At 35.5% G+C, this 19276-nt stretch overlaps 1 protein-coding gene across 1 annotated transcript in view; it reads right to left on the reverse strand.

Annotated features, from left to right (window-relative positions):
* Positions 1-18542, reverse strand: part of LOC138713522 (uncharacterized) — a 28421-nt gene extending 9879 nt beyond the window's left edge. Inside the window, exon 1 of the mRNA XM_069845693.1 lies at positions 18359-18542. Within this exon, the coding sequence (XP_069701794.1) occupies positions 18359-18399 (41 nt within the window). The 5' untranslated portion in view covers positions 18400-18542. The remainder of the gene's footprint in view (positions 1-18358) is intronic.
* Between the last annotated feature and the right edge of the window lie 734 nt (positions 18543-19276).

Here is a 19276-nt window from a genome sequence, read left to right on the forward strand (position 1 = left end):
TTCAGATTTTCGCTCTATTAAATAACTTAAATAGTGATACAGCAAATAATAAAATCTCCTATATATAATTATATTTCTTTCTTTCGAAAATGTAAGAATTCACAATCTCCTATGCGCTACTGCCATAGAAGAATAAATATGTTTTTTCTTCCTACTGAAAAAAGTCATATTTTGCACATAGGAGTTATTGCAGGAACAACGACGATATGTTTCTCAACAAAAAATGATCCTCGCTGTGTGACCTATCATTTCTCAAAGTTTGTAGGTAAGATCCTGTTACACCCTGTATAAGGGGAGGGGGAATGTATGAGAGGAATAATAAAAAGTGAAGAGTGACAAGAAATTGACTTGAATGAAAAGGAAAAAGGGAGAGTATAATGTATGAAGGAAAAAAGTGGAAGGAAGGCAAAAATGTGGAAAATAAACATGAGGAGAGGAATGAACATGGAGAAGATAAACATGAAAGGACAAGAGGAGTGATGAATTGCAGGCATAGAGATTAACAAATAAGAGAAAAAACTGAATGTCTTGACACAAATAAAATTCAGTTGTTTGTCGATGGAGATGTGGTAGATTGGTAATGAGGAAAATTGAAGTATCCAATGAAACCTTTCCGAGCATCATCTCTGTCCACACAAACACCACTCGCTATCGCCGGGGTTTCAGTTTAGATCTCCTGAATAGTTATGATTTCTTTATACGACCATTCAGTTTTTCTTTGTTGATCGTGTCACTGATTTAAAGGCCCCGTCTGTGCCTCAAGTGCTTGCGTGCTATCTTCGATCCAGCCGACCTGGGTTTGATCTTCGTCCAGTTTGCGATAAAATTTGTGGTGGACAAAACACACGTTGATGAGAGTTTTCTCGGGGTACTCTTGTTCCCTTCAATCATACCAACAACACTCACCACCTCCCATTTCATCTATCGTCTGTAATAGTAAAAATACGATGGAGTGGAGTCCTGGGGGTAGGGGTTCCGGGCACCTAGGGCTTATCAGGATACTCGTGTGCTGATGGGATCTGGCTCTAACAGGAGTTGAGGCAAAATAGTCCAGCTGTCAGCCTCGGCAGATCAGGATATGCTTGGAGCCACGTGCCCGTGAGGCTGTCAGGCCACTCGTCCATAAAATGGGATCTTGCTCTATAAGGATCAGAGGCTGGATGGGTCATCTGTCAGTGTCGAATTCGTGAGTGCCACCCAGACCATCTGTCGGACTTCGAAAATCATCTAATATATACAGGACGCATAATGGGCTGAAACGTGCCCCTCGTAAAAGCCAAGCAAAGCCACTTATTTAAAGTCTTTAATATCCTGTCATTGTCCGATAGGGTGTGAAGAACAATTTGATGGACGCAGTTCGAAACTGGCTCCTGTTCGTTTCGTCCTTGGAAACGAGGCGTGCTGAATACGAGTCGTTCTCAGATGCTGATGATTAGTTCCGACTACAAGGCCGGCTGTGTTCATCACCTGCATGACGGAGTGCTAACACTGTACTTCCGCAGCCATATCTCTTCCTGACTCATCCGACCTTCCGTGAGAAGAACTCTTTTACAACGCACAAGCATCAGCTGATCGAGCGTTGCCACGTCTCAACAACAAGACAAAGAACTTTGACAAATCAGGAATGACGCGAAACAAAACACTGCACAGAACAGGAACAAATCTCTTCCTCTTCTCCTTTTTCTTTCTCTTCCTTTTCTTTGAAACGAAGCTGTATTGGAAAGAGTGGGTAAAAATGAATAATGCTGAAACTGATCACGAACAGAAAAAGGAATTGGTTGTGTCACTGGCTAAGAAGAAACTACAGTGGAAGCTCTTAAGTTCGACAGAAAAACAAGTTCGACATTCTATAGTTCGACTGCTTGCGTAAGAGAATTAGACACGCCCCTATACGGGCACTAAGAAATGGGTTTGCCATTTGAATGGAATTTGATTCTGTCTTGTAGTAATACTTTTGTTAAAGGAAAACAGAATATTTTATTGATTAGGACATCCATATTTAGTCAATTATTTTAAATTAATGAACTCGGTTTTTTCTATTTGAGAATTGTGCCGTTTGTGAGACGAAACTGTCGAAACCCACTGTGGTACTACTGTCCGTTACTCAGGAGAAGACGAGGGGCAAGAATGTGACCTTCTTGACTATCGCTGTTGATTATTATAAACATCGCTCAGATAAGCATCCCAGTATCCAGGTTATTACTCGTGCAGGAAACATGAGTAACAATGCGTATGGAAATTAAAGCTAAGTTGAACAGAAGGAGACCTAATGTTTCCGCTTACTACATTACAAATATTGACGTGTTGTCGTATGTTATCTGTTCACATCCCTTCCCCCTCAGTCCGCTCTCGTCTTCTCCTGAGTCACCGACAGTAGAAGCGCATACACAAGTCTCGGGGCGGGCAGGAAATGCAAGTACAGTACTGTATTCGTTGTTGGATAACCAGTAAGAATTTGTATTAATTTCACCTGCCACACCTACTACCCTTATTGAACTGAACTTTCAATTCTGTTCAGTCGAACTTAGGAGAGTCCACAGCACCTACTTTAGGATGCATTGAAAGAAAAGGTGAACGGGAAAAGAGTTCGGGGCGGAAGAAGATATCAAATAATAGACATTAAGATATATGGATCATATGTGGAGACTAAGAGGAAGGCAGAAAATGGGAAAACTGGAGAATGCTGGGTTTGCAGTGAAAAACCTTCCCAAGGGCAGACCACTATGAACAAATGAATGAATTATGCCAAGATCATGGTTTCATGGTTGTTTTTCTTTGTCAGTGCAAATAATCTATGCATATTTATACAGAATTACTTGTGTTTGTGCAAGAAATAAAACAAGGAGAACAAGGATATTATAGAGACAACAAGGGAATTCAAGAAAAAAGTGACGACAATGAGAGCAAGGAGAATATAAGAATAACAAGAGAAAGACAAGGAGAACAAAAGAAGGATGAGTAGAAATAGGAGAATACAAGAACAAGGAGACTACAAGGAGAACAAGGGGGATACAAGGAGAATATACCAACAAGGAAAATTCAACGAGAATAAGAGTAATGCAAGAAGAACAACATTTTTACTGAATGAAAATTCTCAAGTTATCCCTCATAAGGATGACGTAGTTATTGTACATCAAAATTTCCTTGCCTAGGAAAAGTCTGTTAACAGTGTTATTAAAAAACGGACAACAAGAAGGGAAAAAAGGAGCAGGAGGCGTGCGAAAATGTGAGGGTGTAAGAAGATACAGAATATGAATACAAATCAAGGGGTAAAGGAAAGAAGACGAATATGATAGGAAAGAATACTACTGGGGAAAGGAGAAGTGGACGGGTAAGTGAAGGAGGCAATGAAGATAAAAGAATAGAAGTGTAGTAGGAGTAGAGAATGAATATTTTATTTATTAACTACAAATGGACTTTCATCCGATGGTAGTTACAGGAAAAATAATTATTATGTATAATCGGCCTGGGTGGCGCAGTCGGTAGTGTACCGACCTTCTTTGCGGGTTCGATTCCGGCCCAGGTCGATGGCATTTTAGTGTGCTTAAATGCTACAGGCTCATGTCTGTAGATTTACTGGCATTAAAAAATTTCTGCGGGACAAAATTCCGGCACACCGTCGACCCTGATGTAACCTCAGCAGGTGCGAGCGTCGTTAAATGAAACATATTTTAAATTTAATTTTAATGATATATAAAGAAAGACATACTGAAAGTAATAATGGAGTTTGTGTAAATGAAGAAATATCGTTACATGAAGATAAAAATAGAGAACTTGGGGGAGAAATGAAGGGAATGAAATAGAAGAGGAAAAATTACACATAGTGGAGGAGGGAAGGAAAGTAGGCCGAGAATAAAGACAAGATGGAAGATAAAGAAAAGGATACTTAGATGAAGAAATAAGATGGAAGGAATAAGAGAGAAGAAAAAGAGAAGATGAAGAAATTGGAGATTATTGAGAGAAGTAGAAATAAGGAACATAGTGGAGAAACTGAAGAACAGGAAAAAGATTGTATAGAAGAGGGAAGAAGAAAAATAGGATGAAGATAAAGACAAGTTTAAAGAGAGAGACAAGATGGTGAGAAGAATATAAAGAGAAGAAGTAAATAAAAAGTTAAAAGGATGAAAAGATTAATCAAGGAGGGGGATATCAAGAAATACTGTAAGTCGGCTTTGTGTAAAAAAAAAAGCGTTTTTAGGCTTTCACGGTGAGTGTGATCAGAAGTAAACTTTTTGGTATTCCACCGTTGCAGAACTATATACAGGTTCCATCATCAAGGAAGATGGGTATGACCAGAGGAGTTGTTTACTCTGTTCTGTTCGTTATTTCTGACTAGTTCAGACGACTGAAATTGATGATCCTTCACTATTTTTTTATATTCAATCATTCATAGTTTTGTACCCAAGGGCAGGATCTTCATTGCAAACTCAGCATTCTCCAACCTTCACTATTTTCCACCTTCCTTTAGTCTCCATGTATGATCTACATATCGTAATGTCCATGTTTCTGTTCCATACAGTGCCACACTCCATACGAAGCACTTAAGCAGTCTCTTATTTCTTTTTCCAGAGATCCGCAGACGATGATCCATTGTTTACACATATAAGACAATTCATTGCCGGAGTCAAATGAGATTATGATTAATATAAATATGTATTAAATGTATAAATAAAAACAGGAAATTCATGTGGTTGATAGAGAACGACATTGGAAATGAAATAACAGACAAACAAGGAATACTACACAGATGGCCGAAATATGTAGAAGAGTTATATGAGACAAGGAATCGTTCAGATGACTTAGCTATAGAAGACGAAGAAGCCGTTTCAAAAGACGAAAAAGGATTTTCTATTTTAAATAATGTTTTTGTAATAATAATATTGATGTTAATGAATAAAATACAGTTAAATAATGTTTTTGTAATAATAATATTGATGTTAATGAATAAACTGCAGTTAAATAATGTTTTTGTAACTTTTGTGCTAACAGATATTAGCAAAAAATATAGATTCCGCTTCATTTCCACGCACGGTCGAATCGACCGTGCGCGAGCCATGACGTAAAGTTTACAGGCGCGAGCTCTTTAGGGTTAAGAGAAGTTGAACTAGCGTTTAAGGAAATGAAGAATGGAAAAGCAACAGGAGTTGATACAATCCCCATGAATTAGTTAAATGCTTGGGTGTAGACAAGAAGGAAATTCTATCATTAATGCAACGAAATATATAAGAAAGGCGAACGGCTTAAAGATTTTACGGAGACAGTGTTGACTCAAATACCGGAGAAAAATAATACCAAGGAATGTAAGGAGTTTAGGACTATCAGCTTGATAACACACTCTGCGAAGATTCTCTTGCGAATATTGAATGGACATGTTATATTCTAAGATGGAAGAACAATTGGAAGAAGACAGTTTGGCTTCAGGAAGGGAACAGGTACGAGAGATGCAATTGGACTACTACGAACAATCTGCGAAAGATACCTAGAGAAGAATAAAGACGTGTATGTAGTATTTGTGGATTTAGAAAAGACTTTTGACAGAGTGGATTAGAATAAACTGATCGAGATCCTAAAGAAAATAGGTATGCATTGGAAAGAGAGAAGGCTGTTGTTATAGTAATCTTCATATGAAACAACGATAGAAGAAGAAATGTCAGAAGGAAGTGAAATTTGGAGAGGTGTACGTCAAGGATCCCTTTATCACCTACCATGTTCAACATATACTTGGAGGATTTAATAAAGAACTGTTTTCAGAGCATAGGAGGAGTGATAATAAATAAATAAATAAATAATAATAATAATGTATGTATTTATTTACACTGCAAGTGGGCAAGCACCCCGTGGCAGTGGTATATACAATATTAACAATACACAGTTAAAATGATAAGCAATACACAATAAAATTTACAATACATAATAAAATTTACAACACATATACAATTTTATACACAATACAATAAGAATACACAATACAATTTAACACAATAATAATAATAAAACATAAAATAAAATACCTCATTTTACAACACAACCTACATAATTATATATAGGTCCTACATAAGTTTCAATAGTCTTTCACTTTACTCTCATCTCATTCCCTGTAGTGGCACTATGACGCATTTCACTGACACTTTAGCACACATTTCACTGACACTATAGAACACATTTCATTGACGCTGTAAATTATCACTGATCGGAACTGTTCACTGCACTGTAAAACCATAACTTCACTGACTCACCTCGCTTTACTGATACAACAGTTCAAATAAGTCAAATAATTGCATTCTTATGCATACTTATAAACAGAGAATAATAATAATAATAATAATAATAATAATAATAATAATAATAATAATAATAATAATAATAATAATAATAATAATAATAATTATTTTAGCTGGCAGAGTTAAGGCCGTAACGCCTTCTCTTCCACTCAACCAGCAAAAAGTATACATACATATGTATGAACTTACAAAGAATTCAACAATTTGATTTAGATAATAGTTACGTGTATACAAGAGTTATTTGCGAATTAAACAACAAAATATACTATGAACTATTAATTAAATACTGAAATACAAAGTATGTAGCAGAATTAAGCTAAAATACATAGAATGTTAATATATTTCAAATAATGTTAGATAATAGGCAGAGATTATTAAGAGACAATTTTGAAAATACAGCGCTATCAGGATGCATGTCTAAAGAAAGGAGTAACAATGTAGTCAGTGAGAGTTTAAGTCAGTACGATTGGAGTGAAATGCTAAGAAGGTCATCTTTTAAGCTGTTTTTAAAGTGTTTATTGTCTTGCAGCCCCTAATACTTTGTGACAGGGAATTCCATTGTCGCGAAATGATACTGTAAAAGATTATGAATAACGAGATGTTCTATGATATGGTGAAGAAGAATAAAATGCATAAGATTTGGTGATGATATGGCGATATTTGCAGATACTATGATACTATGATGATGATACTATGGTATATGATACTGGAGCTAAATGACAGCTGTGAGCAGTATGGGATGAAGATACTGTAAATACAAATGTGACGAGGACCATGGTCATAGGAAGAAAAATAAAGAAGGTAAACTTGCGAATTTTAAATGAGGCATTAGAGCAAGTGGACAGCTTCAAATACTTGGGGTGTACTATAAGCAGTAACATGAGCTGCTGCCAGGAAGTCAAAAAGAGGATAGCAATGGCAAAGGAAACTTTTAATAGAAAATGAAGCATATTCTGCGGGCCTCTGGAAAAAGACCTAAGGGAGATATTAGTGTAATGCTTTGTATGGAGTGTGGTATTTTATGGGGCAGAAACATGGAGATAATGACGAATTGAAGAGATGTCAATAGAAGCATTTGAAATGCGGATATGGAGAAGAATGGAGCGTGTGAAGTGGACAGACATAATAAGAAATGAAGCTGTGTTGGAAAAAGTGGGTGAAGAAAGAATGATGCTGAAACTGATCAGTCAGAGGAAAAGGAATTGGTTGTGTCTCTGGCTGAGAAGAAACTGCCTACTGAAGAATGCACTCGAAGGAATGGTGAACGGGAGAAGAGTTTGAGGCAGAAGAATATTTCAGATGATAGACGATATTAAGATATATGAATCACATGAGGAGACAAAAAGGAAGGCAGAAAATTGGAAAGATTGGAGAAAGCTGGGTTTGCAGTGAAAGATCTGCACTGAAATTTATTTATTTATTTATTTATTTATTTACTAGCTGTACCCGTGCGCTCCGCTGCACTTATTAGAAATAAATACCGGTATAAAGTAATTACATAATTAAAATAGAACATTGAGTCCAGGGAACATTCGTGTTTGATAGAAGAATAAATCGTTTAATATGCTACTTAATTTAAATTGTATTTAAATAATTAAAATGCCATCATTTTGGTCCAGAGACCACTCATTTGGCGCAAAGATAATTCGTTTAACATTTTTCAAAATTAGTCTCGAATGCATCCTTTAATAAATCACTCCAAATTAATAGAGTTGATTGTGTACGAAGATCATTTTTATGTTAACCTTACTGTGCTTCTTTTTTTGTTAAGTTTATTTTATTCACGCCTTGTTGAGTTTGTGTTTCTATTGTGTTTTGTAGATGGCTTGTGTTCATGTAACTGATTATAGACTTTGATTAATGTTTTTGGTATTGGTAATTGAGGCGGTGATGAATAATGGCATGTATCTTTCCAATCCAGCATTTGCCTTTATGACTAAGGGAAATCATGAAAAACCCCAGTCAGATTATTCGGCCACGGGGTTTGAACCCGGGACCCCCGAATGCGTGTCTCAAATGCTACCGCCTGAGCCAACTCTCTCGGTTGTATATCATTGTTTATGCAAACAAAAAAAATTAGGTATCCTATATAAATATTATTTTAAGAAACACAGGAAACGAATATGGGTAAATTATGAGCGCAGGAACGCCATTTCATGACACCTTTTAAAATAATTCAGCTCCAGTGATCTCTCTGGTAAAATGAGTGTATAAAATTAGAGTATTTTATGTGGACCAAATAAAGTTGCAATAATCAAGTTATACAATATGTCGACAGAATATCAAGTTTTCTGTGCGTACAGATTTCTTTTCATCTTAGCTCAGTCCTCATTTGTAGCATTGCATCCATCTAGAGAAATTACAAATTTCAAATACTGAAGGTTAATTAGCTTCTGAGATTACTTCATATAAACACACAAAATATTCTCTGCATATTAATATTGATAAACGTCAAGGCCGCCTTAAATAGACGGAGTCATTTGTTTTGATTTTATTGTAGCCATCGTCATCGTTCCTGCAATAACTCCTATGTCACATATCGATTTTCAGATTTTTGCTCTATTAAATAACTTAAATAGTGATGCAGCAAATAATACAATCTACTATATATAACTGAATTATATTTCTTTCTTTCGAAAATGTAAGAATTCACGATCTCCTATGCACTACTGCCATAGACTGAATAAATTTGTTTTTGTTCTTACTAAAAATTTTAATATTTTGCATATAGAAGTTACGGAACAATGACACTATAACCTGAGGCAGCGGTGGAAATGTATTGTATTGTTATTTTAAAACTCTTGTATATCCTTAAATATCAGTTCTATCAAAATTTTGCCTGGGATAAAACTTATCGGAAATAATGTTTAAATAAACTCTTGTTATGTAACATTTTTCACAAAAATCAATAATAAGCGAGATATTTCGGTTTATTTAATTCAGGCCCCCTTATAACTCCCCTTTTAAATAAAGTATTTTGAATGCCTTATAGCCTAAAATCTAAGTTACAACGAACTTAATTTATATTCCAATTTTCATCGTATCCGTTCAGCCATTACCGCGTGAAAAGGTAACAAACAGACAGACAGACAGACAGACAGACAGACAGACAGACATACAAACAAAAATTTAAAAAACGCGATTTTCGGTTTCAGGATGATTAATTATACATGTTAACACCAATTATTTTTGGAAAAGCGAAAATTACCAGAAAAATTTTGCTTACAGATTTATTATTAGTATAGATTTATTTATTTATTTATTTATTTATTTATTTATTTATTTATTTATTTATTTATTTATTTATTTATTTATTTATTTGCTAGCCGTACCCGTGCGCTCCGCTGCACCTGTTAGAAATAAATATAAAGTAATTACATAATTAAAATAGGACGTTTCATCCAGGGAACATTCGTGTTTGATAGAAGGATAAATCGTTTAATATGTTACTTCATTTAAATTGTATTTAAATAATTAAAATGCGATCATTTTGGTCCTGAGAGCACTCAGAAGTTACTGTAATAACATTACAGCATTATGTCCATCTAGAGAAACTACACTTTCCAATGGTGAAATAATAATTAATTATACAAATGGGTTAATTTAGCTTTCGATATTACTTCATACAAACACAGAAACATTCTGTGTAGGCTATGTTTCATAGCTTTCGATTGTTGTTGTCCAAGGCCCCTTATAGACGTAGTCACCTGTTTTCATTTCATTACACCGCCTTAGATGGCATTGTATTTTAATTTTAAAACTCATTATCTCATTAAATATCAGTCCTATCAAAATTTTTCAAAGAATAAAACTTATCGTAAATCATTTGTAAATAAAATTTTGTTATGTAACATATTTCACAAAAATCAATAATAAGTGAGATATTTCGATTTATTTAATTCAGGCCCCCTTATAACCCCCCTTTTAAATAACGTATTTTGAATGTCATATAGCCTAAAATCTAAGTTACATCGAACTTAATTTATATTCCAATTTTCATATAAATCGGTTCAGCCATTATCGCGTGAAAAGGTAACAAACATCCAGACAGACAGACATACAAACAAAAATTTCAAATACGCGATTTCCGGTTTCAGGGTGGTTAATTATATATGTTAGGACCAATTATTTTTGGAAAATCGAAATTACCAGAAAAATTTCGGCTACAGATTTATTTTTAGTATAGATTTATTTATTTATTTATTTATTTATTTATTTATTTATTTATTTATTTATTTGTTTATTTATTTTATTGCTAGTAAGTTTGAAATGAATACAAGTTAATACAATGTAAGATAAACTAAGTATGGAAAAGATAACTGTGAGTAATATATACGGGATAAATAATAGTAAGGTAATTTCTTAGTCGCTTTGATTAGCCAGACGTAACGAGGCCAACAGAGTTGACAATCCATCGGATTATACCTATCTGCCTTGATGACGGAACCTGTAAGTAGTTCCGAAACATTGGAAATGTCAAGTTCCAGGACTCGGTGGACTGCACAAAAGTCTATTTCCTATGAGATAAGAAGAATCTAAAAAGTGAATAGAGAATACCGAAGAGGAAAATAAGAATATTGACGTTGACATGAGAGAGTTGTTGCGTGACACAAATTCAAGTTCGTTCGCAGAAGCGTTCATTCTTCATAACAGCTTCACTTGCACCACATGACATTCGTGTCGGCTTGGCGGTGCTTAGTGAAAGCACGGTGCATGAGTGATGTCACAATAATCAGTCATATGACTGATCCGCGGGTTGCATTTCCAATGATTCCCACGAATTTGGCATTGCACAGCCTCAACAGCAGCCAAGTGGTGACATAACCGGCCAACGCCCAATGCCACCTGCGCATCTTAACACTTCGATGGCCACAGCATTCGTCAATATAAATATGGCAACATTTGGTTTCTGGATATTGGCGAATGTGAAGTCGTTACCAATCCATTATTTGTAGAAGGTGTTAGAATTGTCTTAATTCAAAATTTTACACAAAGTATATGAAAAGGAGGCTCATAAACGTTTTCTGAGTTTTATAGAAAGACTTTTAGAAGAAAAGGAAAGCTATTATCGGATATACAAGGAAATATTTGAAATGTTGTTTTCCTATTTGCTTAGATCGAGATAAAATTTTTACTTTAAGCTACAGATGGTGTTAATATCGCAATTTCTAAAGGAAAAAAGAAATTAATTGAATCGAAAGTTAGGACCTACATAGATTTAATATGACTATTACACTTTTACTACGTCATACTTTTTTTTTACTGGGTTATTTTACGACGCTGTATCAACATCTAGGTTATTTAGCGTCTGAATGGAATGAAGGTGATAATGCCGGTGAAATGAGTCCGGGGTCCAGCACCGAAAGTTACCCAGCATTTGCTCGTATTGGGTTGAGGGAAAACCCCGGAAAAAACCTCAACCAGGTAACTTGCCCCGACCGGGATTCGAACCCGGGCCACCTGGTTTCGCAGCCAGACGCGCTGACCGTTACTCCACAGGTGTGGACTACGTCATACTACTTTTGACCAATAAAACGGTATGAAAGGACGTCTTTCAATCAATCATGGCTGGATATTGCACAATTTTATCGCGTCGCTAGCATTTGTGTAATTTTATCTCTTCCCTAGCACTTGTTTGTTTTTATAACTACCCTAGCATTTGTTTCATTGTTTGCCAACATTTCAAACTGCACTGGTCTGGACGTAAAAAAAAAAAAAAAAAAAAAAAAAAAAAAAAAAAAAAAAAAAAAAAAAAAAAAACAGAAAATTACAAACCACTCCAGTCGATGCACAGCAGTTTCAAATATGACTCGCATTGGCATTCAAGAACAATAATTAATCAAGATCACTGGTCATTGTTATGCATCATCCCTGAAACCCTATTTACAAATAAATGAAGAGCACCATTCGGAAAACCTGAATAAATTGAGGAATACACCATGTACATCAACGAGTTCCACTTCTTTTACACACACGTCCAATATGGCATAAACTGAACCACCAACCACTAAAACATTCAAATTTGAAAATTGTACTCTCAATAATTGTTTCTTTTAAAATTATTCATGTTTATTTTTTATATCATCATCCTTAATCAAAACTTCACTTGCTTATTTCATCATCCCTAACTAAAACTTTTCTGACAGTTGTTTATATTATTTAGGTTATGTTATAGCTTATGCTATATGATATTATGGATAGTCACGTATCAGAGATTGTTTAATACTAAGATTTATTGAAAATCATTTGTCAAGTGACGTTGATTAAGGCCTACTGGGATCCGGATAATTGAAGTAGAATGCAATTTATTATTAAAAATGAAACTGAATCAACAAAGCCTTCTTGACTAGTAACCGTCCACAGAGTTCAATGAAGATTCCATAGTTGGCACAACTGATAACAAGAAAACAGCTAATCATAACACACTTTTGCCATCTAGCGTAATATTTATAATTTTGAGATGGTACAATAATACATTTGAAGACAGTTGTATTTTCGTAAGTAAATTAATATTTTATTGTATTGGAGTACTTCGTTACTTCCAATCTTTACATAGTTTCTTCTAATCGTGTGATAGTCAATTAAATCCCACTCTAGATAAATCAAATCTTCTAGTGAGAATACTGTTGATAATATGCTACATATTTTCATTCATATCCGTGGGTGTTATTACCTGTCCACAAGTGTTTAACTTTATTATGCTGCATTTATGTAGAATAATGTGTGGATCGTGCAAGAATTGAAACAAACAGAACAAGAGGAATAGAATGAGAACAAGGAAAAGACGAGGAGAATGAGTGGAAAACAATAAAAAGGAAAGGCAAAGTAAAAAGAGGAACACAAAGAAAACAATGGAAATAAAAGAGGAATAAGGGCAAGACAAGGAGAACGAAAAGACAAGGCAAAGAATGCGAATACAAGGAGAAGAAATGGGAAGCGGAGAACAAAGGGAAAAAGGGAATTGAAGGAGAACGAGAGGAAGACGAGGGGCAAGATGGGAATGTATGGAAACAAGAGGAGATTGAAAACCCCTTCCTGATAAGCCGACGTTGACAGGTGAGCCATCCTGTCACAGCTCCTGATGGAGCCAGATTCCATCCGCACACGAGTTGCCTCATAAGTCACATGGAGCCCAGGGTCCCAAGTCCTTCCCATATGATTATCAGAAACCCGTACTACTCTCAACACTTCACCTCAGCCAATTTTTACTATTGCAGATGATAGGTGAATTGAGAGGATAGAGGGTGTTATTTGAATAATAAAGGGAAACGGGAGTACTCAGAAAAAAATCATCTGCAACGTCTGCTTTGTCCACCACAAATTCCATCACGACTTGGTCGGGGATCAAACCCCGGCCGCTTGGATGGAAGACAAGCGCGCAAGTACTTGAACCTGAGGCTTTCACAAGCATTGTTATTGCTTACTTACTTACAAATGGCTTTTAAGGAACCCGCAGGTTCATTGCCGCCCTCACATAAGCCTGACATCGGTCACTATCCTGTTCAAGATTAATCCAGTCTCTATCATCATATCCCACACCCCTCAAATCCATTTTAATATTATCCTCCCATCTACGTCTCGACCTCCCCAAAGGTCTTTTCCCCTCCGGCCTCCCAACTAACACTCTATATGCATTTCTGGACTCGCCCATACGTGCTACATGTCCTGCCCATCTCAAACGTCTGGATTTAATGTTCCTAATTATGTCAGGTGAAGAAAACAATGCGTGCAGCTCTGTGTTGTGTAACTTTCTCCATTCTCCTGTAACTTCATCCCTCTTAGCCCCAAATATTTTCCTAAGCGTCGACCTGGTTGGCAAATTGGTATAGCGCTGGCCTTCTATGCCGAAGGTTGCGGGTTCGATCCCGGGCCAGGTCGATGGCATTTAAGTGTGCTTAAATGCGACAGGATCATGTCAGTAGATTTACTGGCATGTAAAAGAACTCCTGCGGGACAAAATTCCGGCACATCCGGCGACGCTGATATAACCTCTGCAGTTGCGAGCGTCGTTAAATAAAACATAACATTTAACATTTTTCCTAAGCACCTTATTCTCAAACACCCTTAATCTATGTTCCTCTCTCAAAGTGAGAGTCCAAGCTTCACAACCATACAGAGCAACCGGTAATATAACTACGCGTATTTTATAAATTCTAACTTTCAGATTTTTTGACAGCAGACTAGATGACAAAAGCTTCTAAATCGAATTACAGGCATTTTCCATAAATTTACTCTGCGTTTAATTTCCTCCTGAGTGTCATTCATATTTGTTACTGTTGCTCCAAGATATTTGAATTTTTCCACCTCTTCGAAGGATAATTCTCCAATTTTTATGTTTTCATTTCGAGAATATTCTGGTCACGAGATATAATCATATACTTTGTTTTTTTGGGGATTTACTTCCAAACCTATGTCTTTACTTGCTTAAAGTAAAATTTCCATGTTTTCCCTAATCGTTTGTGGATTTTCTCCTAACATATTCACGTCATCCGCATAGACAAGATGATTATTGTATTGAATCTTTGTTATTACATTTATTATTATTATTATTATTATTATTATTATCATCACTGTTATTATTATTATTATTATTATTATTGTTGTTTAGTCAACTGTCTGAAGACAGGTCTGAACCTTACAAGTGATACCAAGAAACCACCATTTATGAGGCAACTAGGTCAGGAGATAATGGAGTAGGGGGTCAGTTCCTTTCCCCCTCCATTGCATACATCGCCACCTAGCTACATATTACCCTTGTCAGACCAGATGAATTTTTATTATTAGTACAGTATTATTATTATTATTATTATTATTGGTATCGGTTTGGGTGGTGCAGTCGGTATAGTTTTGGCCATCTGTGCCCGAGATTTCGGATTCGTTCTCTGCCCAGGTCGATAGCATTTAAGTGTGCTTAAATGCGACATGCTCATGTAAAGGTACCCCAGCGGGACAAAATTCTGGCACACCGGCGACCGGCAGTTTCAAGCGTGGTTAAATAAACCATAATAATTTAACAATTTGATTTAATGTAATATTACACTATTTATTAGTGAAAATTTAATAATTGACGCACATAATCCTTATTCAAACATTAATGGAAGATGGAGTGGTAGGATGGGATCCTCACAGACAAACTCAATAGAAAAGATAGAACACAGGGCAGGAAAATACATCAAAATGGGGAAGGAATGTGGTCAAGAGATAGTAAAAGAGTGAATATTTCTGGAATGACAGACATAGCGTAGGTATTGTTTAAGGCAAAAATGGGACACAAAACATGGGGCGACGTCAATACTAGATTAATGAAACCATCATATTTTGGCAGGGCTGATCATATTATGAAGTTTAAACTGCAGAAGCCAAAGAACAGAAGAGGCAAAATTTTCCTTTGTAAACCGCACAGTAGTAGATTGAAATAGCGTACCTGCAGCAATTTTCCAGGTTGATGCTCTTAAAATAAATATATTTAAGGAAAGGTTGAAAAAATTAGGCTGAGACTTAAAAGTAATGTAGGTGCAATGTAATTATCTAAATTAATATTAAATTATTTTGTCCACTCCTGTGGAGTAACGGCTAGCGCGTCTGGCCAGTTGGCCCGTGTTCGATTCCCGGTCGGGACAAGTTATCTGGTTGAGGTTTTTTCCGGGGTTTTCCCTCAACCCAATATGAGCAAATTCTGGGTAACTTTCGGTGCTGGACTCCGGACTCATTTCATCGGCATTATCATCTTCACCTCATTCAGACGCTAAGTAACTAAGATGTTGATAAAGCGTCGTAAAAATCCTCTAAAAATTATTTAATTTAATATGTAATTAAGTTGGGGTATAAATAAGTTGGCATCGATTAATTTAATTGACTTTTATTTCATTAAGGTTGACTTGTAATATTAATTAAATCGACATTGTTTGGATTAATAGAAGTAGGTTTAAGAGTTTCCGAATCATTTTTTCTAAGCAAAGTACAGAATATCTTGAAACAACTTGGCAATCCACTGACTGAATTTATATCTACTTCGCTAGTCTGGAGTAATTATATAAAAATGAAGTGAGCTGAACTTCAGCAATCGGAAAAAAATAAATAGGTCTACAGGACTGACAATGTAAATACATGTGCTATTTTATTTTGAGGCAAATTGCTTTACATTTTAATTGACGATACTAGAACCATGGACAGTACATTAAATTCTCAAACAGTTCATGAATCGTTTAATCTACAGTAATCTCAATACAGGTTTTGATTTATCTGTAGAAAATTAAAAATCGAGTGGTATTTAATTGGCTATTACATGCTTAGAAGAAAGTATATAAGATTAGAAGCTAATATAATAAAATATTTATTGACATACTGAAATACTAAACTGTCTTGAAAATGTATTATTGTACTATATCATCATCACAATTATTCCGCTAGATGGCAATAGTGTGTTATGATTAACTGTTCGCTTGTTACCAGTTGTGCTAACTATACAATCTTCATTGAACTCTTTGGAATATTACTAGTCAAGAAGGTTTTGTTGATTCAGTTTCATTTTTATTCAAATATTTGCATTCCACTTCAATTATCAACATATAATAAACAAACTCTGAGAGTGACTATCCATAATCTCATACAGCAGAAGCTATAACCATAGATAGGAAGTTCGTACCAAAACAGTAGATTTCAGTTGAGTACAGCGAGGAGTATAGATGCAACCCGCGCTTCGACCTGCTCCCGCTCGCTACAGACGATACATAGTACGTTCACATACGTATTGCGGCGGGCTGTGAAGCTGCGTAGAGTCGTGAATAGTTTGAACAATATTGTTAATTTATATTAATATATTAGATTGTGAACAAAGTGACCTATTCTGTTATTATTGTATTAGTTACGTTATGTTAATATTATATAGGATTCCATAAAAGAAACTCATAGCCTATGTTATTAAATAATATGCAAACAGAAGTGTGTAACATGTTTATTTTTTCCGGATTATTCTTCGTTAAGTGTTGAAGTCTCGTGCTGCTATGCATTCGGTTGCGTTACAGTTCAAGTTCAACATCGGAATTTCGATACGAACTTCTTAGCTGTCATTACAATAGAAATGAAAAATTTTCTTGAAATCAATTATGGGTTTAATATTAATTGCCATATACAAGATATCTACGCTATTATATTTACAAAATACTTGTTTACGTGATGGTAGTAAGATATATTGTATCATATTTCAGATTTGTCCCAGTAACGTCTTGCGACGTAGGCCTACATAGAACAAACATTTTCAGAGTACAAATATTGTGTTTCTTTTTCTGAATATAAAAGGAGTATTTCATTTGATACAATTAAAATCTTCATTGCTATTTGTTATAAAGAGACTACAATCATAACTGTATAGGCTACTTTGTATGTTATTGTTATACGTATGCGTAAATATTATAGTCTCGGGGTTACGAAGTTTATAATTACAAATTATTATTTTTTTCTATTATTCTTTTATTATTTTCTTGTTCTAAGGCTGTGTACGATTGGAGCACATGTTTGTTTACCGCCCAGCTGCTGACATTGAGAGATGCGCTGGTGACGATGATGTGCTATTACTTTTCATTCGGTAGAGATATAGTCCAAGGCCACACAACGGTGATAAGTAGAGACGAGAATTTCATGCACTATAAAATCCCAAAATATGCATGCATTCATGCACTATCCAACTATGAAACATACACGATCAAGCGAGAAATACATTAAAATTTCTAATTTCATTTCGATTCTTCTTCTTCTTCTTTCCCAACAACTTAACAGTTTCGTACCAACTTCCTAGTTCTGACTATAAAATAATCTAAATAATACAAACAAGATAAATGATAGAAAAGTTTTAATTAAAGGCGATGAATAACATTTCTAAATTGGTTTCTCTGAGTTTCCTGTGCTTGTCAGGCAATGTGTTTTTATAGGCAGAGAATGACCTCTCTACATCGCAAGAAGTTACTGTAAGGATGCAAACTTGAATGAACATATTTGTGACAGTGTCATTAAATAACATACTAAAAGCCGCTGAAATATCCAAAGTTCATGTCAACTTTTGTTTAACAGTGATTACTTACGATGCCATCAAGAGATGTAGAATCAGGCTTCGATACGACATGCATGCTATCAGACGAATTCGAGACGGTGTGAAGCCGGGCGCACGTAAGCATCACCAAGTAACGACATCCGGCATAATGGTCGCCCGCCGACTGATCTGCATGACGCGTTACGAATCACCACAAGGTCAGGCTTCTTCAGGGGTGCGGCCAATACTGCACTCCTAATAGCCAGTTCCTCAGGAATGCAAGAACTCTTTTGTAAATTGAATCGATCGTTTGTAAAACCGCATAGATCATAGGACGTTAGTTTGGAGGAAAGGGTGAAAAACTGTCCATAGTGAATAATATGTTATGCTGGGTTGCCAAATGTCCCGATTTTCATTATAAAAATCCCGAGGCGGGACACAAAAATTCCCTCCTTTAGAAAATTAACATCACTTGTTTAATTTTATCGTTACTTAGTAACTATTTTCTTTTACCCCTAAATAATTACATTAAATTTAAATTAATTTTCTTAACAATGTAGGTTTGCACATTGGAAAAAACGAATATTTTGTGGCAGCGAATTCAGTAGTGAATATGACGTTCATCAGAAATGCATGGTACAGTTTCCCTGGAAAAGGATGAGACGATTGAATATTCCTAAGTCTCAGATGTAAGATACTGCGCATGATCGGAGACCAGAGCACTGATACACAAGATAACGAATATTGAGTTACTTAAATGCAGGCTATTTGGTTTGTTACTACCATCGTTCCGAAATTTACTTCAAATACTGCAAAAAATATGATAATATTACGTAAATAAAATATAAATATATACGTAAATCGTGTAGTTAAATCGACACTGGACCTTCATGGCTAGCTCGACACTCCGCACAGAAAGGAAACCTTTCGTGTCGTTTCAATAGCTCAGACGCTAAGACTTCTGCCTGTT

Source organism: Periplaneta americana, chromosome 14 (assembly GCF_040183065.1).
Source record: "Periplaneta americana isolate PAMFEO1 chromosome 14, P.americana_PAMFEO1_priV1, whole genome shotgun sequence".
Lineage (NCBI taxonomy): Eukaryota > Metazoa > Arthropoda > Insecta > Blattodea > Blattidae > Periplaneta > Periplaneta americana.